At 44.4% G+C, this 25,067-nt stretch overlaps 1 protein-coding gene across 1 annotated transcript; it reads right to left on the bottom strand.

Moving 5' to 3' along the window:
* Nucleotides 1-260: 260 nt before the first annotated feature.
* On the bottom strand, nt 261-12,496 carry LOC142371868 (uncharacterized). The gene is made up of 12 exons (XM_075454610.1): nt 12,392-12,496; nt 11,059-11,079; nt 10,796-10,955; nt 7,499-7,770; nt 5,849-5,994; nt 3,894-5,755; nt 3,253-3,761; nt 3,157-3,204; nt 2,761-2,932; nt 2,286-2,539; nt 2,070-2,164; nt 261-1,196 (listed from the first exon to the last, which is right to left on the bottom strand). The coding sequence occupies exons 1-12, from the start codon at nt 12,441-12,443 to the stop codon at nt 873-875; spliced, it is 3,915 nt and encodes a 1,304-aa protein (XP_075310725.1). The 5' UTR covers nt 12,444-12,496; the 3' UTR covers nt 261-872.
* Between the last annotated feature and the right edge of the window lie 12,571 nt (nt 12,497-25,067).

Below are 25,067 nucleotides of genomic sequence, written 5' to 3'. Positions count from 1 at the left end.
ACATGCAGTTTAGAGTCCGAACACCAGAGTAAGAGCTGCTCACTGTCATCTGCAAACTGCAGGGAGTTTGTATCAGTGCAACAGCACAAGCAGAGGTTAAATATCATCATCAATGAACCATCCCAGCAGGAAATGTCACTGGATCACTCAGGAAGGATTTTCCTTCATTTATAAAGCAGGTCAATACAATAATAATAACAATTTAACAGGATTTTAAATGTTAAGAGTCTTATCTATTGGTTTCATAAAGGTTTCAAAACTCACATTCATCATCATTTTATTATCATCATAGTGCAAATACTGCAAAGTGCTTTAAATTTCAGGTAAAAACATGCTTCACAACATTAAAATCATGTCTTAATAAGAGGTAGGTCGATGAACAGGCTATCATTACAGATACAGTGATGAAGCTGGCTGGAGGATACGGTCAGAATCCAATCCAATCCATTTTATTTATAAAGCACAGTTTAAATAAACACAAAGGTTTCCAAAGGGTTATACAATAAATAAAACATAATAAATAAATAGACTGTCCACCCCACCCCAAATAATATATCAGTGAACATAAAATCAACAGCCTACGTAGTATTAAAAGCCAAGGGAAAGAGGAATAAAAAAAAAAAAACACTAACATAAGCAGAGAAACCAAAGGATCTTGTGGATAACCCCATCATCATTTATATACATCGATAACTAGGCTTCAACAGAGGCCCAGAAGATTATTGGCACATATACAGCTGGAGCCCTGAGTGGCTGATTCCTCGTGCTCTGTGAGTCAGTTGGGTTTATGCCGATAAAGTGGCAAATTTAAGTATATTTTTACATTCATTTGTGCCTGACACATCATGTAAATTAGATTAAACTGGACTCCTCTATGAGAAGAGTTGGAGACACAAGGATAAGACGAGGAGATGGAGGCTGAGGAGGATGGAGGAGTGAACAGGGCTGCTCCCGCTGGTCGTCGTCACGGTGGTCAAGGTGGTGGAGGCCGTGGTAACGGTGGTGCTGGTGTTGGAGGTCGGAGACAGGAATGTTCCCAGTGACCGAGTCAGGAAGGTCTGGAAGCGGGTCAGTTTTTCGAAGACCATCACTGTGTCCTCTCGTTTCATCCTGTTAGACGAGCCTGCAAACGATAACACGGCCGGCTGGAACCAAGAACCATCGCTCTTACACATGAGCGGACCTCCAGAGTCACCCTGAACAAACAGAAGGGAAATCAGTTTGTCTAATCTTCCACGATATATGATGCACAGACTATTTTCTTGTGTAGTTTCATGTGAGCACCCTTGAAAAAAGTGGGCTGGGGTCCTCCTTAGAGGTAGTCGGAGGCGTTTCACCATCGGGAAGGAGCACAGAGCAAAACTGTTGAGTCAGCTGAGACCCAGAACACACTGGGGGATTAAATATCCCTACTGGCCCAATTGGTGTTGGGGGTCACTGCTCAATGAACAGGACCTAATCACCTGTAAAAACTAGAGATACGAACCTGAGCCCCCCAAACTGGACAGTTTCTGCCCATTGGCTGTGGCTTGAAATATTTTTTACAGAGTGCTACCCTGGAGGGGTCCAAATCCCACCATTAAACCAAAGCATTCCCTTTGGTGCACATTGACGGAATGGCCAGTAGCAACAGGCCCATTACACCATATTCCCAATTCAGCTCCAAAATGACACCCCAAACAACACGTTTCTATACTTTTTCCAAGCCAAAAAAAGAACATGTAGGGTAGTTGGGAAACTCCAATGCACCTTCCAGAATCCTTGAGGGTATAGAGATGGTCGAACGCTCCAATACCAGTGTAGAAAAACACATTATTCCTAACTGTCAGGTTGAACTATCAGCCAAACTCCTCTCCAGCACTGATTTTACCAACAAAGTTGAATAGTGGGATCCCCTTGTAGTTAGAAAACACCTTCCATTTCTTGATAAGGGGAATTACCACCCCAATCTGCTGGTGAGTCAGCCAGAGCAGCACAATTAAATCCAGATCAGAGTCTGAAGAAACACATTTATGAAAAACATGAAGAGATGATTGCTGGTTGCGATCTGTAATAATCCCTTAATGTACCTGCTCCAGTGTAAACAGTCCTGTACAAATGCTGTCGGCTGTTGATGCAGTCCCACAGTTTTGTATCGAGGTCTGGATCTCCTGCAGAACTTGCTCTTTTAAAGTTTTGAATGAAAAAAACAACAACTTAATAACATTGAAGTGCATTGGTCTTCAAGTTTAATCTGTAACAGTTTAGAATTATTGTATCATTGTGTATTCATGCTGTAGACTCACCTCCTCCTTGCCCGGATCTCCGGCCGGCTATCCAGCATGTCGAGCCCACAGGGAAGCTTCGTCCGTTGTCCAGACAGATGGGCTGGATGTAGTTGGTCAGGGTTGGTCGGGCTGACAGCTGCAGCACGGCGACGTTGGATCCCGTCAGGTTGCTCAGAGTGATGTTTGTTACACTTAGTGACACCTCAAAGGGGTTTAATCCGTTCTGCTTCAATCGACCCAACACGACCGTCCACTCAGATGCTACAGGGGAGCTGTGGGTGAGAAGACAAACTAAATTAGGACAAATAATAACCGAAAACATCTTCCTGATTTAAAAAAGAAGTTGGACCTTTTTTTGCTTTTTAGGATGTAGCTTTCTTTCATTTGCGTTCATGGTGTGTGGTGATCATGAGGATCAGCTGTAATAACTTTGATGTTCTAACTTTTAATTTCATCATTCAAACTAGCCAAATATCTAATGTCATCTACTCACCCTGAGAAGCAGTTTGCATTGCTCATCACCGAGTCCACAGCCACCAGCGTCCCACCGCACACATGCTGTCCATTCTTCTGCAGGCTCGCCATCCACGGCCACTCGCCGGCCCTCGCCACTGAGCTTCCACCCAAAATACGAGAATTCAGTGGAGCTTGTCCACAGACCACCGCTGCAAAGAAACATAGAACATGTTATAGATCGGATCCATAAATTTAAATCCATTTTGTTTACACAGACATTATTCAAACCCACACAAACACAAAAAAAATTCAGCTACCGTTTTGTGTAAACATTGCACATTTCAAAAAGCTGTTAAACTGATTATAGGTTTTTGAGAGATGGTCAAAGGTTAGAACTTAATTTTTACAAAATACGAACATGACAGGTACTGACTTTTGGGTGTGGTGCTTTGAATAGGACTTGTTGTAGTGGTTGTTGTAGGTGTTGTTGATGTTGGTGAGGATGTGTTTGGTGTGGTGGTGGTTGTAGAGTCGTTTGTAGTGGTTGTTGTAGGTGTTGTTGATGTTGGCGAGGAGGTGTTTGGTGTGGTTGTAGAGTCGTTTGTAGTGGTTGTTGTGGGTGTTGTTGATGTTGGCGAGGAGGTGTTTGGTGTGGTGGTTGTTGTAGAGTCGTTTGTAGTGGTTGTTGCACGTGTTGTTGATGTTGGCGAGGAGCTGTTTGGTGTGGTTGTAGAGTCGTCTGTAGTGGTTGTTGTGGGTGTTGTTGATGTTGGCGAGGAGGTGTTTGGTGTGGTTGTAAAGTCGTTTGTAGTGGTTGTTGTAGGTGTTGGTGAGGAGGTGTTTGGTGTGGTGGTTGTTGTAAAGTCGTTTGTAGTGGTTGTTGTAGGTGTTGGCGATGTTTGCGAGGAGGTGTTTGGTGTGGTGGTTGTTGTAGAGTCGTCTGTAGTGGTTGTTGTGGGTGTTGTTGATGTTGGCGAGGAGGTGTTTGGTGTGGTTGTAAAGTCGTTTGTAGTGGTTGTTGTAGGTGTTGGTGAGGAGGTGTTTGGTGTGGTTGTAAAGTCGTTTGTAGTGGTTGCTGTGGGTGTTGTTGATGTTGGCGAAGAGCTGTTTGTAGTGCTTGTAGAGTCGTTTGTAGTGGTTGTCGTGGATGTTGTCAATGTTGGTGAGGAGGTGTTTGGTGTGGTGGTTGTTGTAGAGTCGTTTGTAGTGGTTGTTGTAGGTGTTGTCGATGTTGGTGAGGAGGTGTTTGGTGTGGTGGTTGTTGTAGAGTCGTTTGTAGTGGTTGTTGTGGGTGTTGTAGGTGTTGTTGATGTTGGTGAGGAGGTGTTTTGTGTGGTGGTGGTTGTAGAGTCGTTTGTAGTGGTTGTTGTGGGTGTTGTTGATGTTGGTGAGGAGGTGTTTGGTGTGGTGGTGGTTGTAGAGTCGTTTGTAGTGGTTGTTGCAGGTGTTGTTGATGTTGGCGAGGAGGTGTTTGGTGTGGTGGTGATTGTAGAGTCGTTTGTAGTGGTTGTTGCAGGTGTTGTTGATGTTGGCGAGGAGGTGTTTGGTGTGGTGGTGATTGTAGAGTCGTTTGTAGTGGTTGTTGCAGGTGTTGTTGATGTTGGTGAGGAGGTGTTTTGTGTGGTGGTGGTTGTAGAGTCGTTTGTAGTGGTTGTTGTGGGTGTTGTTGATGTTGGTGAGGAGGTGTTTGGTGTGGTGGTGGTTGTAGAGTCGTTTGTAGTGGTTGTTGTGGGTGTTGTTGATGTTGGTGAGGAGGTGTTTGGTGTGGTGGTGGTTGTAGAGTCGTTTGTAGTGGTTGTTGCGGGTGTTGTTGATGTTGGTGAGGAGGTGTTTGGTGTGGTGGTGGTTGTAGAGTCGTTTGTAGTGGTTGTTGCAGGTGTTGTTGATGTTGGCGAGGAGGTGTTTGGTGTGGTGGTGGTTGTAGAGTCGTTTGTAGGGGTTGTTGTAGGTGTTGTTGATGTTGGCGAGGAGGTGTTTGGTGTGGTGGTGATTGTAGAGTCGTTTGTAGTGGTTGTCGCAGGTGTTGTTGATGTTGGTGAGGAGGTGTTTGGTGTGGTGGTGATTGTAGAGTCGTTTGTAGTGGTTGTTGCAGGTGTTGTTGATGTTGGTGAGGAGGTGTTTGGTGTGGTGGTGGTTGTAGAGTCGTTTGTAGGTGTTGTTGTAGGTGTTGTTGATGTTGGTGAGGAGGTGTTTGGTGTGGTGGTGGTTGTAGAGTCGTTTGTAGTGGTTGTTGTAGGTGTTGTTGATGTTGGCGAGGAGGTGTTTGGTGTGGTGGTGGTTGTAGAGTCGTTTGTAGGGGTTGTTGTAGGTGTTGGTGATGTTGGTGAGGAGGTGTTTGGTGTGGTGGTGGTTGTAGAGTCGTTTGTAGTGGTTGTTGTAGGTGTTGTTGATGTTGGCGAGGAGGTATTTGGTGTGGTTGTGGTTGTAGAGTCGTTTGTAGGTGTTGTTGTAGGTGTTGTTGATGTTGGCGAGGAGGTATTTGGTGTGGTTGTGGTTGTAGAGTCGTTTGTAGGTGTTGTTGTAGGTGTTGTTGATGTTGGCGAGGAGGTGTTTGGTGTGGTTGTGGTTGTAGAGTCGTTTGTAGTGGTTGTTGTAGGTGTTGTTGATGTTGGTGAGGAGGTGTTTGGTGTGGTGGTGGTTGTAGAGTCGTTTGTAGTGGTTGTTGTAGGTGTTGTTGATGTTGGCGAGGAGGTGTTTGGTGTGGTTGTGGTTGTAGAGTCGTTTTTAGTGGTTGTTATAGATGTTGGGGAGGTGTTTGGTGTGGTAGCTGCTGTAGTGGTAGTGGTTGTGTTTGTAATGGCTGGGAGTCCTGAGCATGAGACGCTGAGGTCACTGTCAGTCCCAGTGGATGTGAAGCTGATAAAACCCGGCTGGTTACTTGTTATCTGGTTGTTGATCCATGTCTCATACTGGGACACTCGAGCATAAACTCCTGGTAGATTAGGCTCAGCACATCCTGCTCCAAAACTAACAATGCCTGCCTGAATCCACCGACCGCCCTGCTTACTTACCAGCGGACCTCCTGAGTCTCCCTTCAAGACCAGAAACATTTTGGTTAGAGCAAGTAAGGAGAATTAATCTTTGTAAGAGGTAAAAATTTAATGAAAACAGGTCAAAATGATTACCTGACAGGCGTCTTTCCCTCCCTCAGCTAACCCAGCACATACCATGTTCTCTGTGATTGCGTTCACTCCATAGTTACATTTACACTGTCTGTTTCCCACAATTGGCACCTCCACCTCCATCAGGTTTTGTGGAGAAGGAAGGGGCACTAAGGGGACAGACAGAAATACAGTTAAATAAGACCCACTGAAGGTCAAATCTTTGACCCATCCACCACCATACAGAATATGAATAAATGTATTGTGACTGTGCTAGTTTCTTTTGAAGTTTAAATTCTTTGTTGGTCCATTCTGGCAGTAAAAGTAGTTGGTAATGATTGGTACTCTTCCACTGAAAGTATCGGTCACCTGGAGTTCCAAGTCTTGGGATAAGAGCAAAGATACACTTGTATTTAAGAAAATAACCAAGAAAAATGTGTTGTGTTTGCTTGGCCTGCACCAGTCAATATACCAGCATTGATAATGCAACGTTACACTGACGCCGAAGAATCCAAAACTACTGTTAAAAACTTGTTTAAGTTATAAGATAATACATTTTCCATTAATTGATTAGAATAAATATAGGGCTGGGTGAGTTGACTCGCTATTGTCGCGTCAACTCGTTAATTATTTAACGCAGACAAATATTTTATTGCGCGTTAGCGCAGGTTTTATTATTTATTTTATTTTGTAAAGGTCTGTTGCTCACAGGCTTTTATTTTGTAAAAGTCTGTTGTTCACAGGCTTTTATTTTGTAAAAGTCTGTTGCTGTCTGCTGTAAAACAGGAAAAGAAAGTAATCGGCGGATCCACCAAACATGGAGAAGGGTACGGAGCTTTTACTCGGCCATTTTCATGTTAAAGTTCTTCCAGACGGCGGAGTCGACAGAACCAAAGTCATCTGTAAACACTGCCAAGTTGAATTGTCTTCTCAGCGTAGTAGTTCCAGTCTAAAATATCACTTAAAGGCAAAACACACAACTGATAGCAGCAAGTCATTCAAGGAAACAGACAGTGGAGCGAGGCTTCTACATAAAAACTACAGAAAGATGCTGATGTTAAAAGTGTGTTTGCACAACAAATGTTATGGCACTTTCATTCATATGGCAGCACATTTAAAATAAAACTAAATACTAAAAGCTATACACTACTTTTGGATTCATTTTTGGATTTTGTGTACAAATGTGATTAATCGTGATTAATCAGGGAAATCATGTGGTTAATTAGATTAAACATTTTAATCATTGCCCGGCCCTAAATAAATATAATCCTGTCTCATACATCCCAATAACACCTCGCACAAAAAAGCACAAAACATACATAAGAGGTCATTTTTAAAGACCTTTCCTTTGGCTGCATCATGAGAACATACACTGAAAGTTTCAAATGAAGATAAATTATCCACATGTTGACTTTAGTGTAGTGTTTTTCCTCTCTAAAAGCATTTAGTACATTGTATCCAGCACATTGTCAACCTTTAAAAAATAATTTAATGTAACTGAATCCCTTTATCGACAGGTTAGTGGAGAGAGACAGGAAAGAAAATGCAGGATAAGCAGCAATGATCGGTACAGTCAGGACTCGAACTGGCAATCACTGTTGGCACTGCCAACATGAGACATGCTTTTTATCAAGGAGCCCCTATTTTAGTATTTTATTCCATTCTATGACCCACCTCCACTTCCAATGGTGCCCCATCCGGTGACCCAGGTGTCAACGCCGCTGAAGAAGGTGCTATTTGAGGCTGCCAGGCACACAGGTGCAATGAAGTTGGTAAAATTCACTGATGAAGACAGCCTCAAGAGGGCAATGTCGTTGTTGAAGTTAGTTCCTGAGTTGTAGTCAGGATGACGGATGATCTGTGACACTGTCCGAGACACCTCATTAGGGTTGGATCCCTCCTGACTCTGACGACCCAGAAACACAGTCAGGCCTGATGGTTCTTCACTGAGATCAGAAGAAGTGACATTTTAAAGGATGATGAAACCGTCATTTGCACAACATCCATCCATCCATCCATCCATCATCTTCCGCTTCTCTGGGGGTCGGGTTGCGGGGGCAGCAGCTTGAGCAGAGAAACCCAGACATCCCTGTCCCCGGCCACTTCCTCCAGCTCTTCTGGGGGGACCCCGAGGCGTTCCCAGGCCAGCCGAGAGACTTAGTTTCTCCAAGGTGTCCTGGGTCTTCCCCGGGGCCTCCTCCCAGTGGGACGGGCCCGGAAAACCTCCCCGGGGAGGCGTCCAGGAGGCATCCTAACCAGATGCCCGAGCCACCTCATCTGACTCCTCTCGATGCGGAGGAGCAGCGGTTCTACTCCGAGCCCCTCCCGGATGACCGAGCTTCTCATTCTATCTCTAAGGGAGAGCCCAGACACCCTGCGGAGGAAACTCATTTCGGCCGCTTGTATTCGCGATCTCGTTCTTTCGGTCACTACCCACAGCTCGTGACCATAGGTGAGGGTAGGAACATAGATTGACCGGTAAATCGAGAGCTTGGCCTTCTGGCTCAGCTCCTTCTTCACCACGACGGGCCGGTGCAGAGCCCGCATCACTGCAGACGCCGCACCGATCCGCCTGTCAAGCTCCCGCTCCATTCGTCCCCCACTCGTGAACAAGACCCCGAGATACTTGAACTCCTCCACTTGGGGAAGGATCTCATTCCCGACCCGGAGAGGGCATTCCACCCTTTTCCGGCCGAGGACCATGGTCTCAGATTTGGAGGTGCTGATTCTCATCCCAGCCGCTTCACACTCGGCTGCAAACCGCTCCAGTGAGAGCTGAAGGTCACGGCCCGACGACGCTAACAGAACCAAATCGTCCGCAAAAAGCAGAGACACGATTCTGAGGTCGCCAAAACGGACCCCCTCAACGCCCTGGCTGCGCCTAGAAATTCTGTCCATAAAAATTATGAACAGAATCGGTGACAAAGGGCAGCCCTGACGGAGTCCAACCCTCACAGGAAACATGTCCGACTTACTGCCGGCAATGCGGACCAAACTCTGACACCGGTCATACAGAGACCGAACAGCCCATATCAAGGAGTCTGGCACTCCATACTCCCGGAGCACCCCCCTCAGGAGTCCCATAGGGAGACAGTCGAACGCCTTCTCCAAGTCCACAAAACACATGTAGATCGGTTGGGCGAACTCCCATGCTCCCTCCAGGATCCTGCGAAGGGTATAGAGCTGGTCCACTGTTCCACGGCCAGGACGAAAACCACACTGCACCTCCTGAATCCGAGATTCGATTATCCAACGGATCCTCCTCTCCAGTACCCCCGAATAGACCTTACCAGGGAGGCTGAGGAGTATGATCCCCCTATAGTTGGAACACACCCTCCGGTCCCCTTTTTTAAAGAGGGGCACCACCACCCCAATCTGCCAGTCCAGAGGCACTGCCCCCGATGTCCACGCAATGTTGTAGAGACGTGTCATTAAAGACAGCCCAACAACGTCCAGAGCCTTGAGGAACTCGGAACGGACCTCATCCTTGCCACCAAGGAGCTTTTTGACCACCTCTGCAACCTCAGCCCCAGAAATGGGAGGCCCCACGTCCGAGCTCCCCGACTCTGCTTCCTCATCGGAAGGTGTGTCGGTAGGATTGAGGAGGCCCTCGAAGTATTCCCCCCACCGACTCAAGACATCCCTGGTTGAGGTCAGCAGAGCCCCGCCCTCACCATACACGGTGTTGACGGTGCACCGCTTTCCCCCCTGAGCCGCTGGATGTTGGACCAGAATCTATTCTAGTGGGTCTCCAAAGAGTTTCAGGGGAAACTAAAAAATATTACTTCATTATTTGTCAGGAGGGCATGATTTGCTTAAATGTTGAGATTTGGTTTAACACAATTCAAGGATAAATGTTTTTTTTTTCAAGAATTACAGTTTTTCCCAAAGAGACACAAAACATCCAAAAACAGCCAGTAAAACAAGCAAAATGACAACAAAGACACTGTCCTCTTTGGGGTTTATGAGATAAAATGATATAATATTATATATAATATGATATAATAATGAGAAACATGGAGGACTTGAGCTTTTTTTCAGAGGGGTGTTTTATTCCTAACTCGCTCCCTGACTTGGATGATTCAGAATAAATCACTTGTGTCTCTGTTGCTACTGGATACCTGAAGAACATCACACCAGATTTATCAGAAACTGATAAACTATAACTGTTTTCACACTGAGATCCGCTACCTTAGCGGGTCCAAATTGCCACTTCGTCCCGCGTCGAGCAATGTGAAAGCTTGGCGTATTAGCTGATCCGTGTCGCCTGAAGCCGAGTTCAGGGGGCGTTGCCTAGTGGCAGAGCGTCACACGAAACACATAAAATGCTGGGCGTGTACAATGACATAGGCACAAGCCATGCGTCGGAGGTAGGGTTAAATACACCTGTCTGCATCAAATTTTTCAAACCAACGATGGCGGGGCACCTTGAGGACTCGTTTTTGCAATTGTATATGCAGTTCATGGAGATGTTATTTTACGGGGTGTGTATGGTTACAACGTGGGATGCCGCCGAAGAACATATGCGGAGAATACAAAAGCACCATAGTCCCCGAAATGTGACGGTAAATAACGTCCTCTGCTCGGAGGCTGAGGAGCTCGCGGACCTCCTTCTCTCCCCAGTTGGCCATATTAAAAAATGTCTCGAACTTGAAGTAAAACAGAGTAAAACTTGTCCTCACCTGTCGCTGTTGTTCTGAATCAGCTGTCCATTCTGTCTTTTAAACTCCTCACGCCACGCCCACGTGCGACCCGCATCAATTGTGTTCACATCAAACTCGGCTCGGCAAAAAGACTAGGGTCCGACGCGGGTCGAAAGGCGAGTCGAGTTGACGCGGCAGCCCGGGTCGGCAGTCTGAACGCGGACCCGGGCTGAACAGTGGACACGCTAAATTCGCGAATTAAATGCGAGTTATTTGGCAGTGTGAAAGGGGCTTATGAAGCTCTATGAGCTCTACCCGTGTTGCTCACCTTGAGAAGCAGTGAGCAGCACTCAGCACCCACTGATTGTTGATGAGGGATCCTCCACAGAAGTGACCGGAGGTATGCAGACTGACCTGCCAGGGCCAGCTGCCTTCAGGAGCAACCTGTCCTCCAACAATCCTGCTGTTGAGTCGTGGCTGGCCACAATCTGAGGAAACACACACATTAAATCATCTGTCTGCTCTGAGCAGGAAGAATAAAAAGAGTCTAAATCTGTAAATGTTGCTTTATGTACAGAAGCTTTGACTTACCACTCAACTGTGACTGTGACTCTGAAAGATAAAAGCAAACAAGTCAAACAAAAAGGATTGGTTTGCTGTAAAGGTTCAAAGCTGGTGTTAACAGAGTGGTGAAATCAGTTAGAAGCTCAATTAACCTTTTTAAAACTCTGGAACAGTTTAAAACAAGTAAAAATGTATTTAACAAATAAATCTGTCTAGTTTCTGTTTCATGAAGGAAAACCACTAAAGTGCAGCACAAGCTCAGCGTACATTAATAATTCAGTAAACAGATTACACCACAGTCATCAGGGCTGTAGCGATACACTAATCTCACGATACGATACACGATATTCAGCCAACGATACGATACGATATGATTCGATTCGATTCGATTTGATTCGATACACTTACATCATTTTCTGGGGGAAAAAAAGGGACAGTGTGATTTGACATGAATAGTCGCTGATTGGACCGGTGGTCCGACCTTTGAACCGGAAGGACAACACATACCAGACAAACAGAAACAAACGAACATGTCACACACGTGAGAGCTGTGCACTTTATAACATTTTTATCAATTTATCACTGTTTTGTATAATGTGACCCCCCCTGGCATTGTATTGTATTACCTTAATGTTCTGTGTTTTCCCTAATTGTAACGTCTGACTTTTCAATAAAGTTTGCTTTAAAAGGAATAGATTTAAATTAAAATAAATAAATAAATAAAAAACCTTGCAGCTGAAAAATACACACTTTATGGGGAAACGAAATATTGATATATATCGCAGATAAAATTGCTCAGTCATATTTATTTATTTATATCTATAAATGTGGAAACATCACAAATAAATGCTCAGATGTCATGAACAGGTCCTTCAGATCAGGAATTTATATTTGTGTTAAAAACTTCCTGAAATAAATAGTTTTTTAGAAGTTAAACACCTTATTTCATGAAGTTTTTAACACATTTAAGGTATGCACACGTTTCTAGTGTTTACCTTAAATGTGTTTTTAAAACTTCCTGAAATAAAGTGTTTAACTTCTGAGACAGATGAAGTTGTCCTGAACCCCCCCACAGAGGCTGTGATTCCTGACTGAACAGCAGGTTTCTCCTGAAAGGACCACTGAGATCTCTGAGAAGTTTCCCAATTCTCGGTGTTTTCCTCTTTGTCCCATCACATCAGAGGAAAACAAACTTTTAAACCCACGACATGAACACCGGTCGGACGCTCCAGCAGCAGCTCAGTGTGACGCTTTATTTTACATTCTTTCCTGATCGTTATTCTGTGTTGTGACACCTTTTCCTTCATTAACATGAACTCTGGCTCAAAGCGATCCAGGTGTGCAATGAGCAGATTCTTACCTTGATTCAGGAGAGCCAGCACCGTCACCACGTAGAGCAGCTGTGAGGCCATAACTGTCAGATAACGTCTTCAGATCAGCTCCAGCATAAATAACCTGCCCTGCCCCTCCTTTTCTGTGTCACACACCTGTCCACCGACACACCCAACACCTCACCTGTCCCTCCTCACGTCAAACAACTTTTCCATTTAAGGTATTTTACTTCATTTCCTGCAGTATTTCCGTTCCCTGTGAACATTTGTGTCTTTTTAAAATGCATTTTCTCTGCTTTTTTCAGCTGGGATGTGTTCTCTGGAACTCTTTAGAACCCAAGTGTAAGTGTAAATGTAAATGTACTTTATTTATTCAGCCCTTTACAGACAATCCTTACGGTGTACCAAAGTGCTTTACAGCAGGTAATAAATAAAGAGAAGAAGAAGTAAAAACAAATAAAAACAATAAAATACAACAAAATCGATTAAGATCAAATAAGATAAAAGTGTCATCATACTACTGGGTATTAAAAGCCATCCTAAATAAGTAGGTTTTTAGCCTAGATCTGAAGAGGCCCGGGTCAGAAATAAGACGCAGCTGGACGGGGGGCTTATTCCAGAGCCTGGGGGCAGCTTTGAGAAAGGATCTCCTAGATTTTAAAGTGTAACCCAAAGAACTTTACAGCAGAAAAACTGCAGAGACAAAGGTTTGAAAAGTAAGAAAACCAAAGAAATAAGAGATGATTAGATGCATAAAAATCTCAAAGATTAAAAACACAGAAGATCAGTGAATTAAAGACGTTTTTACTTTGTCTTCAAAGCAGAGAGGAGGCCAGCAACCAGGCCTGTATTCTGAGAGAGAAGCACTCATCCAGGACAGTTTGATCCTTCAGATGCAGGATTTCTGAGGGCTGAACTCAGAATACAGACTGATGGGAGAACACGATGGTGAAGGGAAGCAGGGAGTATTTAATCTGAGGGAGCCAATGACTCCCACAGGCCAGGTGATGGTGATACAGGTGCACAGGGAGCAGGAGGGTCCAGCCGAACCTTCCTAACGGAGTAAAATTACCTGCAAAGTTCTGAGCAGCAGCCACTTCATTTGGTGATCAGCTGGCTTCTGTCTTCATCCGAGACGTACGACTACAGGTCTGATCACAGGACTACAAAGTCAATCATCGACCTTTGGTTCCAGGTGCACTTATGAATAGGAGAGTTAACTCGTTATTATCGCGTTAACTTGTTAATTATTTTACGCCGACAAATATTTTATCGTGCGTTAACGCAGGTTTTATTATTGTAAAAGTCTGTCGCTCACAAGCTTTTATTTTGTAAAAGTCTGTCGCTCACAGGCTTTTATTTTGTAAAAGTCTGTCGCTCACAGGCTTTTATTTTGTAAAAGTCTGTCGCTCACAGGCTTTTATTTTGTAAAAGTCTGTCGCTCAAAGGCTTTTATTTTGTAAAAGTCTGTTGCTCACAGGCTTTTATTTTGTAAAAGTCTGTTGCTCACAGGCTTTTATTTTGTAAAAGTCTGTTACTCAAAGGCTTTTATTTTGTAAAAGTCTGTTGCTCAAAGGCTTTTATTTTGTAAAAGTCTGTTACTCAAAGGCTTTTATTTTGTAAAAGTCTGTTACTCAAAGGCTTTTATTTTGTAAAAGTCTGTTGCTCACAGGCTTTTATTTTGTAAAAGTCTGTTGCTCACAGGCTTTTATTTTGTAAAAGTCTGTTGCTCACAGGCTTTTATTCTTTAAAAGTCTGTTGCTCATAGGCTTTTATTTTGTAAAAGTCTGTCGCTCACAGGCTTTTATTCTGTAAAAGTCTGTCGCTCACAGGCTTTTATTTTGTAAAAGTCTGTTGCTCACAGGCTTTTATTCTGTAAAAGTTTCTTGCTCACAGGCTTTTATTTTGTAAAAGTCTGTTGCTCACAGGCTTTTATTTTGTAAAAGTCTGCTGCTGTCTGCTGTGGAACAGGAAAAGAAAGTAATCGGCGGATCCACCAAACATGGAGAAGGGTACGGAACTTTTACTCGGCCATTTTCATTTTAAAGTTCTTCCAGACGGCGGAGTCGACAGAACCAAAGTCATCTGTAAACTCTGCCAAGTTGAATTGTCTTCTCAGCGTAGTAGTTCCAGTCTAAAATATCACTTAAAGGCAAAACACACAACTGATAGCAGCAAGTCATTCAAGGAAACAGACAGTGGAGCGAGGCTTCTACATAAAAACTACAGAAAGATGCTGATGTTAAAAGTGTGTTTGCACAACAAATGTTACGGCACTTTCATTCATATGGCAGCACATTTAAAATAAAGCTAAATGCTAAAAGCTATACGCTACTTTTGGATTCATTTTTGGATTTTGCGTACAAATGTGATTAATCGTGATTAATCAGGGAAATCATGTGATTAATTAGATTAAACATTTTAATCGTTGCCCAGCCCTACTTATGAACCATCTTATGCTCGAAAAGGACGTTTGTAATGAACAATCCATGAAGCTGCAGGTCGCTGCACCCAGACGCAGAAACTAACATTTCAACAGAGTCTATGCTAAGTGTTGCTTTTATTAAAACCAGAGAGGCCACAGATCTCACAGGTGATAAAAGGATGAAGTAGAAACTGGAAATTAAGTTTTTAATTAAAAACCGAACAGCTGAAAAGGGCCAAAAATACTTCACACGTCACTTGACTTACAGACTTATTCTGTTTCTTACAGGAGAATATCTTTTAATATTTAACTTCAGTTCTCCAAAGGCAATAATAATAACCTGACATCTTTTGGCCTTTCATGTTTTCAATAAGCAACCAGCATGTTTTTCCAGGTGATTCATCACGAGAGAAGGCAGAGAATGTACAGACCTGCTCTGACGTAGTGCCGCTCACTGAGGCCAGTTCATCTGTGAACATCCGCTGATGCAAAGAAGAGAAGGAAACAGAACAAACTGGTCCAGCTGGGCCATTGTCCCGCTGTTCAAGCATTTCTGTACCAGCAGATGACGTCATGGCTTACATTCATCTCCAGCACACGCACGTCTCTGCAGATTTCTATTTTAAAACTCCAGAAATAACAAAATCACCTCGTTGGGCTGAATCAGAGCAAAGGTAGATTTAATCTGATCTACAGAGATAAATCCTGCATTCAAACACCACTCAGTCACGAGCTACAGATACTTAATCTAAAGGAAAATAGCTGAATATTGGTGCTGAATAAAACCGTTCTCTTTGCTTTTTGTGTGATTATCGAAGTCTCCATTAATCCAAATAGATGTTTCAGTTAATATTACACTCAAGACAGTTTATTCAAGAATCAAGAATTTTTATTGTCACTATGCAGGCACAATGAAATTTATTTCAGGAGCTCTTGGCTTTGTATACACAAAAAATATAAAAAGATATCTAAATAATATACAAAAGAATAAAAGTAGTCAAAATTAAAGTAAAAAAGTAAAAAGTTTTGCATTGCCTTCACAGCCTGAAGGAAAGCAAGAAAAGGAAGCTGAAAAGATAAAAAAGATAATAATTTTGCTAAATTCGATATTACTTTTTTAAATATAGAATCAGTTCCGCCAATTTCATGATCACAGTTGATCAGGAAATATGTCAGGAATGGAAAAGTCTGTTCCCACAGTGGATATTTTAGGCTGGGTGCAGCCACATTCCCCTCATTAGTTTCCTGCCTTGCTCATAAATGCCTCTGCATGGGTGAGCTGCTGCTGTGCCCTAATCCTTCAGCACACAACACTTCATCTTGAATTAGAATCAAAGACTAAAAATGTGAGAAAGATCAGATCAGAATGTTGCCACACGGGGAAAACTCATTGGCTCACATGGAATATTGCCATGGCAACGATGAGGTGGGTAGTAACGAGTTACATTTACTTGAGTAAGTCTTTGAAAAACATTATACTTCTAGGAGTAGTTTTAAATCTCTATACTTTTTACTTTTACTTGAGTAGATCTGTGCAGCAGAAACTGTCCTCTTACTCCGCTACATTAGGCTACAATGAGCTGGTTACTTTTCTTCTTACCTCTTTGGTATTCTACGCCTCATTATTTTTATCCCCCCGCGTACGCCTCATTTTAATGTTTTATTCTGACAGAGAGAGAGACTTCCACCAAAGGCTCTACCACCTGACTGTGTTCCACCAATCAGACGCAGCCGTGCAGTCTGGTCACGTGACCGTACTCGATCTCAGCGGCGGGACGGGTTAGCTTTAGCATTAGCAGTCGTAGCAAACAAACAAAGAAACAGATGAAAAATGTCAGAACCAACGGTGGGAAATGCAGACGCAGACGAGGCCTCATACTGAAAGCATGTTTACCTCACAAAGAGTGAGAAACAGCAGCTACATTATGTGTCTTCTGTGTCAACCAAAACAAACGCACATTTCAGCAGAAACTCAGCATCTAACTTGAGGAAACATGTAGCGCTAAGTTTCCTAAACTCGTTTTTTCCCCATGGATAGGTGAATGTTTGTTTTTTAGGTTACATATGGGTTACATATGTTTTAAACATTTCCTAAGTCTCTTTTATTTTTTATTGAAGTACCTGAATTTACCTGGATTATTTTAATTTAAGCTATTTTGTAATTAATTTTAATTAATTTTAATTTATTTTATCAATTGGATGAACTCTAATTTGCCTAAAGATGATTATTTAGTATTTTTGTCTGTCTGATTGAACGCTTGTGTTAACAAATAAATCAGACGTTACTCAACAGTTACTCAGTACTTGAGTAGTTTTTTCACTTTTTTACTCTTACTCAAGTAATTGAGTATTTGGATGACTACTTTTTACTTTTACTTGAGTACAGTTTTTGGCTGCCACCTCTGCCATGGTAACAATGAGGCTGCAACATGCTCTGAAACAGGTTAGGTTTGTGAGTTTTTAAACAGTGGCTCCCCTCCCACGCAACTTATTAGCTGCCATGGAGTTTGGACTTAGGGTTAGGGCTCGGGTCCTGTGACCTTAGGTTTAGGGCAGGTGGCAGGTGGCAGGTGGCAGGGGAAGGTGTAAAAAAAAGAAAAGTATGGTGGTCTAATTAAGGGTAAACAAGTTTTTTGGGAAAAATTATTAAGATTATTTTTTCAAATTGTGGCATGGAAGGGCATGACCTTAGGTTTAGAGTAAATGGGATGTGAAGGTATATATAAAAAGGAAATTATGTTTCTGTTTGGGATGAAATTACAAAATTTTACAAAAATTATTGAAAATAGTTTTTCATCATTAAGGCTTATCCAATTGTTAAATTATAGCCTCTTATTTAAATGAGTTGGGTCCTGAGTCCGTGTAAAGATCTGTATAGCTTCTTAATAATCTCTGGTGTAATGACTCAGTTGATCCACCAGTGTAAAAAGTAATAATAACTTTGTAAAAGTTAATTATCTAAACTAAAATTACACTGAACGGTAATCAAGTAGTGCAAGAGATAAACACATGAACCAATCGAGTCTAAACACAGCATCCTCAGTGGAAATTTGCATGTGCACCCAGTTGTTTCTGTCAATATCATGTCAAGATGGAGGAGATAAAAAAGCACGACCATCTTAATAGACTAAATAGTGAAAGTCCTGCCGTATTTTCAGTGTTTGGTTCTGTTGCGGTACTGTGGTGCCACATAATGGAGGACAATCGAGTCGTTTATTTAAAAAACACATTTAAAACGGCTGCAACTGATCAACTTTCTGTAGGATGAAAAGTAAATAAGGTAGCTCAAATTGCTAAATGAAATGCAAGAGCTTTAATGTAATAAAAGCAATAAAATAAACAGAAACCAACAAAAAAAAAGAAATTCAAAGCAAAGTAATAAAATTGAGTTTTAAGACTAAATTTAAAGGTTCTATGTTCTGCTTTTGCATGTTTTCTTCTTCATTTGCAGATAAAATGATGTATAATAAACACAGCACAAGGAACTCGTTTCATCCTGTTAAACTCTCACTTTAAATACATTTTTCTACAACTTTTCACTCACTGGGTGAAATTCTCCAGGCAGAGTACCTATGTTACTGACCAGGTTTTCAGAACTTTGTTTTTGTTTTTGATCGACAAATTACAAACTATTTGGAGTTATGAAGGTTTTTTACTAGGGCTGGGCAACGATTAAAATGTTTAATCTAATTAATCACATGATTTCCCTGATTAATCACGATTAATCGCATTTGTACGCAGAATCCAAAAATGAATCCAAAAGTAGCGTATAGCTTTTAGCATTTAGTTTTATTTTAAATGTGCTGCCATATAAATGAAAGTGCCATAACATTTGTTGTGCAAACACACTTTTAACATCAGCATCTTTCTGTAGTTTTTATGTAGAAGCCTCGCTCCACTGTCTGTTTCCTTGAATGACTTGCTGCTATCAGTTGTGTGTTTTGCCTTTAAGTGATATTTTAGACTGGAACTACTACGCTGAGAAGACAATTCAACTCGGCAGTGTTTACAGATGACTTTGGTTCTGTCGACTCCGCCGTCTGGAAGAACTTTAAAATGAAAATGGCCGAGTAAAAGTTCCGTACCCTTCTCCATGTTTGGTGGATCCGCCGATTACTTTCTTTTCCACAGCAACAGACTTTTACAATAATAAAATAAATAATAAAACAGGGGTGGTCCGTGGCGTAGTGGGCTGAGCAGGCGCCCCATGTACAGAGGCTACAGTCCTCGCTGCAACTGGTTCGAGTCCCGCATCGGACGGCCCTGTGCTGCATGTCGTTCCCCCTCTCTTTGCCCCCTGCTTCCTGTCTCTCTGAACTTTCCTATCCATTAAAGGCACAAAAAAAACTGTGTTAATGCGTGATAAAATATTAATCGGCGTTAAATAATTGACTAGTTAACGTGATAATAACTCGCCCAGCCCTATTTTTTAATTTATTCAGAATCACAGTTTGTTCTTGTTTGTGATTGGTTCTCTGGTATCAAGTCTGCCCATTTTACTGAACATCCAAACCTAGATTGATATCAGTGTTGAGAGACTGGTGACGATGAGCTCATGTAGACATTCTTCAAGATCTAGAGAGCAACAATGAAGGTTTTTCAGACTTTAACACATGTCCAGACTATAATGTCATGCATGACATAATGGTTAAGGGCATTTTTAGAGGCATCTCTATTGTTCCAAGTTAAACATTGTTCCATGCGAAGGTGTCAAGCCCAGGGATTTTGCAGGACACAGGAGCAGGTGTTGTAATTCCAAGGTTTTTATTTTCAGGAGGAACACGGTTGTCCAAAACTCTCCAAGAGAGAACAAAAAGGACTATATAAGTTATTGATAATATTATATACTCCTCCCAAAGTGAGAGAAGTATATCTATGAAACGTTATAGAAATAATAATCACTCCACTGAGGAGGAAAAACAAAGGCTTCGAAACTTTATATTTAAACGAATAATCACTCCAGCTACGGAGGAAAACAAAAAACCCTCTCCTGTAAAATTAGGAGGCACTAAGATATAAAATTTAACTATAAAACGAAAAATCACTCCACTTGGAGGAAAACGCAAAAATGCTATTAAACTTAAACTATCTTTTAACAAGGCTATAAATACAAAAGTTACCCAAAACAAAAACTCTCTTTAGCGAGATCGGAAACGTGGCATAGGACATAAACTAGGTTAGAAGGCAAGAGTGAGGTATGTTGACCACAACGATAACGACACACTGGCACAAGACAAGGGGAGACGTCAACTCTTATACACACAGGGTTAACGGGGAACAGGTGGAATCACTCATGCGACAATCAGACTGGAACACAAGAGGAAGGGTAAGTGACCTGAAACGAGAGGAGAGTTAATCTTTCAAAATAAAACAGGAAATGACGAGACATGACAAAAAAAACCCCGCTTGACCTCACCGCGGTGTGACAGAGCCCCCCCTTCTAGGACCGACTCCTGACGGTCCAGGTAATTCAGGGTGGTCTTTGTAGAAGTCCGTGATGAGGGAGGGGTCAGCTATGTAGCTCCTTGGAACCCACTGTCTTTCTTCTGGGCCGTAACCCTCCCAGTCCACTAAAAATTGCTTGCCCCTCCCTCTGTTGCGTACAGCAAGTAATTTCTTAACTTTATATAAAACTCCCCCGTCGGCCGACTCCAGCGGTGGCGGGGGCTTGGTGGTCGGGACCAGGGGACTTTCCTTGGCAGGTTTAACTTGACTTACATGGAACGTGGGATGAACTCTGAGGGAGCGAGGCAGGCGTAGACGGACGGCGGCTGGGTTGATGACCTTCGAAACTGAGAAGGGTCCCACGAACCGCGGTGCCAGCTTTTTGCTGGGGACTTTAAGGTGTAGGTCACGGGCCGAGAGCCAAACCTTCTGTCCGGGTTGGTATGGTGGTGCAGGTTGGCGTTTGCGGTCGGCAGCTCTTTTGACCCGGTCCCCCTGGCGGATGAGAACTTGGCGTGCAGCAGCCCAGATGCGCCGACAACGGCGAACCAGGGTGTGAGCGGAGGGAACCGTGACTTCACGTTCCGCGTCTGGAAACACGGGAGGCTGGTACCCATATACGCACTTGAAGGGGGAGAAACCTGTGGCGGAGGTGGGCAGAGAGTTATGGGCAAACTCTACCCAGACCAGGTGGCTGCTCCACGTTGTCGGATTCTGCGACACCAAACACCGGAGGCCGGTTTCCAGCTGCTGGTTCAGGCGCTCGGTCTGGCCGTTGGCCTCCGGGTGGTACCCTGAGGTCAGGCTGACAGAAGCACCAATGAGCCGGCAGAACTCCCTCCAGAACCGGGAGATGAACTGGGGCCCCCGGTCAGAAACGATATCTTTGGGGAAACCATGGATCCTAAAAACATGTTGCATCATGATGCTAGCCGTTTCTTTGGCAGAGGGTAATCTAGGCAAAGCAATGAAGTGAGTCATTTTTGAAAACCGATCCACCACGGTCAGAACCGTGGTGTTACCTGCTGAGACCGGGAGCCCCGTGACAAAGTCCATCGAGATATTAGACCACGGTCTGGAGGGAATCGGCAGTGGGTGCAGCAGCCCCGTGCGTGACCTGGAGGATGTTTTGTTACGGGCGCAGACCGAGCAAGCCTCAATGTACTCCCGGACCTCCGGCTCCATGGCGGGCCACCAGAACCGCTGGGAGATGGCGAACATGGTTCTCCGTACTCCCGGATGGCAGGTGAGCAGCGAGGTGTGGGCCCAATGGATCACCTGTGGACGTAGATTAACCGGGACAAAAAGACAATTATCTGGGCAACCACTAGGTGGAGGAGTCTCACCGTTCGCTTGCTTCACCTCCTTTTCTATTTGCCAGGTAACCGCTCCAACCACACAGTTCAGTGGGAGGATGGGTTCAGGTTCCTTGGCAGCAGGCGCAGGGTCGTAGATACGAGATAGGGCGTCAGGCTTGATGTTCCGGGACCCTGGCCTGTAAGACAACGTGAAGCAGAAACGATTAAAGAATAAAGTCCACCTGGCCTGGCGTGAGTTGAGCCGTTTGGCTTTCCTTATGTATTCTAAGTTCTTGTGGTCTGTCCAGACAATAAACGGGTGAAGTGCCCCCTCCAGCCAGTGTCTCCACTCCTCCAAGGCAACCTTGACCGCCAGCAGCTCCCGGTTTCCTACGTCATAATTCCTCTCCGCCGGGCTCAGCCGTCGTGAAAGAAAGGCGCACGGGTGCATTTTGCCGTCTGTCTCGGACCGCTGGGAGAGAACGCCCCCGATGCCTTCACTTGACGCGTCGACTTCTACGACGAACTGCCGCCGGGGGTCCGGCAAGGAGAGAATGGGTGCGGAGGTAAAAAGGCGTTTGAGTCGCTGGAACGCCTCTTCTTCCTTTGGCCCCCAGTGAAAGCGAACCTGTGGTGAGGTGAGGGCGTGAAGAGGAGCAGCGATGGTGCTGAAACCTCTGATGAAGCGCCGATAAAAGTTCGCAAAGCCCAGGAATTGTTGGACCCTCTTGCGGCTGTCTGGTGTTGGCCACTCGGCCACAGCACTGGTCTTAGCTGGGTCCATCTGGACTTTGCCGGGAGCTATAATAAAACCTAGGAAGGAAGTGGTGTTAACATGGAATTCGCTTTTTTCTGCTTTGACATACAGGTGATTTTCTAGTAGACGTTGGAGTACTTGGTTCACATGGTGCTTATGAGTAATTAAGTCAGGTGAGTAGATTAAAATATCATCAAGATACACATATACGAAAAGGTCCAGAAAATCTCTAAGAACATCATTGATCATAGCTTGGAACACAGCAGGAGCATTAGTAAGTCCGAAGGGCATGACGAGATACTCATAATGGCCACTAGGGGTGTTAAAGCCGGTCTTCCATTCGTCCCCCTCTCTAATGCGAACAAGGTGGTATGCATTGCGTAAGTCCAGTTTAGTGAATATGGCAGCCTGTTGAAGCTGGTCAAAAACAGTGGACATCAAGGGAAGTGGGTAGCGGTTCTTTACTGTGATGTCATTAAGAGGACTGTAATCTATGCAGGGTCTTAGTGATCCATCTTTTTTGTCCACAAAAAAGAACCCTGCTCCGGCAGGTGAGGAGGAAGGACGGATGAGACCCGCCTTTAAGGATGTCTGGATGTAGTCCTTCATGGCTAATTGTTCGGGTCTTGACAAAGAATATAAGCGGGCCTTGGGAATGGTGGCTCCTGGAATGAGGTTGATGGCACAGTCGTATGGGCGGTGCGGGGGAAGAGACATGGCCTTGTCTTTATTAAAGACGTCCTTTAAATGGTGATAGCAGGCGGGAACCGACGTCAGGTCTGGTGACTGGAACTCTGTGACAGGAGCAGAGACAGTGTTTAATATGGCTAAAACTGGGCTGTCAACCTTGGTCGGCAGGCACCTGCCCTCACAATCTCTTCCCCACCCCAGAATCTTGCCCGAAGGCCAGTCAATGTGAGGATTGTGTTTTATGAGCCATGGATGTCCCAAAACCAGGGTGTGAGTGTGCGAATGGAACAGGAAAAAGGTTATTTTTTCAATATGTCCCTCGGTGACCAGGGTTATGGGTTCTGTCACGTGGGTGATGGAAAAAAGCGAGCTGCCATTCAAAGCGCTGGCTTTAATCGGCTGTGGTAGAGCCTCGGTTTTTAGCCCCAGTTTTTTGGCTATTTCCCAGACCATGAGGCTTTCATCCGCCCCTGAGTCAATAAGAGCCTCCAGGTCTAAGGTGGTGTTGTTGTGTTTTACCTGAGTGTAGAATCTTTTGCGTGGCGTGGAGCTTGAATTGTTGTGATTTGTTTTCACCTGAGAGGGTCTCACCGGGCATGAGGAGACGTGATGTCCGGTTTCTCCACAGTAGAAGCACCGTCTCTCCCTAAAGCGGCGTTGTCTCTCTGCCTGCGTGAGTTGGGCTCGGTCTAGTTGCATGGGCTCCTCTCCTCCAGCAGGAGAGGAAGCGTGAGAACGATGAGGTGACGGGATTCCGCGGATGGATGAGAAAGAGGGTGGAGGATGTCCCGCTGACAGGTGGTGCCCTCCCCGCTGCGTCTTGTACTCCTGGAGTCGGTTGTCCGTCCGGACAGCGAGTGCGATGAGAGAGTCCAGGTCAGCAGGAAGGTCCAGAGGCAGCAGCAGCTCCTGAATGGGGGCGGCCAGCCCCTTCAGAAAGACGTCGTAAAGAGCCCGGTCATTCCATCCACTCTCCACTGCAAGGGTCCGGAAGCGAATGGCAAAAGCGCACACTGATTCTCGGCCCTGTTTAAGTCCGCTCAGCTCTCTTGCCTTCTGATGCTCTGAAGAGACCGGGTCAAAGACTCGGCGCAGCCCCTCTTTAAAGCCCTGAAGGGAGCTGCAAAGTGGTGAGCGCTTCTCCCACTCAGCCCTGGCCCACTCTCTCGCTCTTCCAGACAGATGGGTAACCATGTAGGCGATCTTGGCTCTGTCTGTGGAGAACTGGTGGGGGTTTAGTTCAAAGTGCATCTCGCAGTCAATAATAAATGATCTGCTCTGACCAACCTCTCCTGCAAAGCGCTCCGGAGAGGCTAGGCGGGTTCCGACGACGGAGTGGGTCGGAGCGGGTTGAGGCGTGGGATCCAGGGGGGCAGATGCAGTGGCGCTCTGATCATTGCGCTCCAGAAGTCGCTGCATCTGGTCCGTGAGTTTCCCCATGTAATCCGAGACGCTGTCCTGGAAGTCCCTCTGGCTCCGGGCGAGGTTTTCAAGCCCTTGGCCGAGGGCTGCCATCTGTTCCTCCTGTTGGGAGAGACGATCTCCCTGCGAAGCGAGTGCTGCGCTCAAAAACTCGGAACCTGCTGCGTCCATTCTGGCCAGTGTGTACTGTCAAGCCCAGGGATTTTGCAGGACACAGGAGCAGGTGTTGTAATTCCAAGGTTTTTATTTTCAGGAGGAACACGGTTGTCCAAAACTCTCCAAGAGAGAACAAAAAGGACTATATAAGTTATTGATAATATTATATACTCCTCCCAAAGTGAGAGAAGTATATCTATGAAACGTTATAGAAATAATAATCACTCCACTGAGGAGGAAAAAACAAAGGCTTCGAAACTTTATATTTAAACGAATAATCACTCCAGCTACGGAGGAAAACAAAAAACCCTCTCCTGTAAAATTAGGAGGCACTAAGATATAAAATTTAACTATAAAACGAAAAATCACTCCACTTGGAGGAAAACGCAAAAATGCTATTAAACTTAAACTATCTTTTAACAAGGCTATAAATACAAAAGTTACCCAAAACAAAAACTCTCTTTAGCGAGATCGGAAACGTGGCATAGGACATAAACTAGGTTAGAAGGCAA

Source organism: Odontesthes bonariensis, chromosome 21 (assembly GCF_027942865.1).
Source record: "Odontesthes bonariensis isolate fOdoBon6 chromosome 21, fOdoBon6.hap1, whole genome shotgun sequence".
Lineage (NCBI taxonomy): Eukaryota > Metazoa > Chordata > Actinopteri > Atheriniformes > Atherinopsidae > Odontesthes > Odontesthes bonariensis.
This window is presented reverse-complemented; position numbering and strand designations above follow the sequence as displayed.

Excerpts from the sequence above, each read along its gene's own strand:
- LOC142371868 (XM_075454610.1), bottom strand. The coding sequence starts at position 12,443 with ATGGCCTCACAGCTGCTCTACGTGGTGACGGTGCTGGCTCTCCTGAAT. Across the intron at positions 10,956-11,058 it reads GTCACAGTCACAGTTGAGTG|ATTGTGGCCAGCCACGACTC; the intron begins GTAAGTCAAAGC and ends GTGTTTCCTCAG. Across the intron at positions 5,756-5,848 it reads GAGGGAAAGACGCCTGTCAG|GGAGACTCAGGAGGTCCGCT; the intron begins GTAATCATTTTG and ends CTGGTCTTGAAG.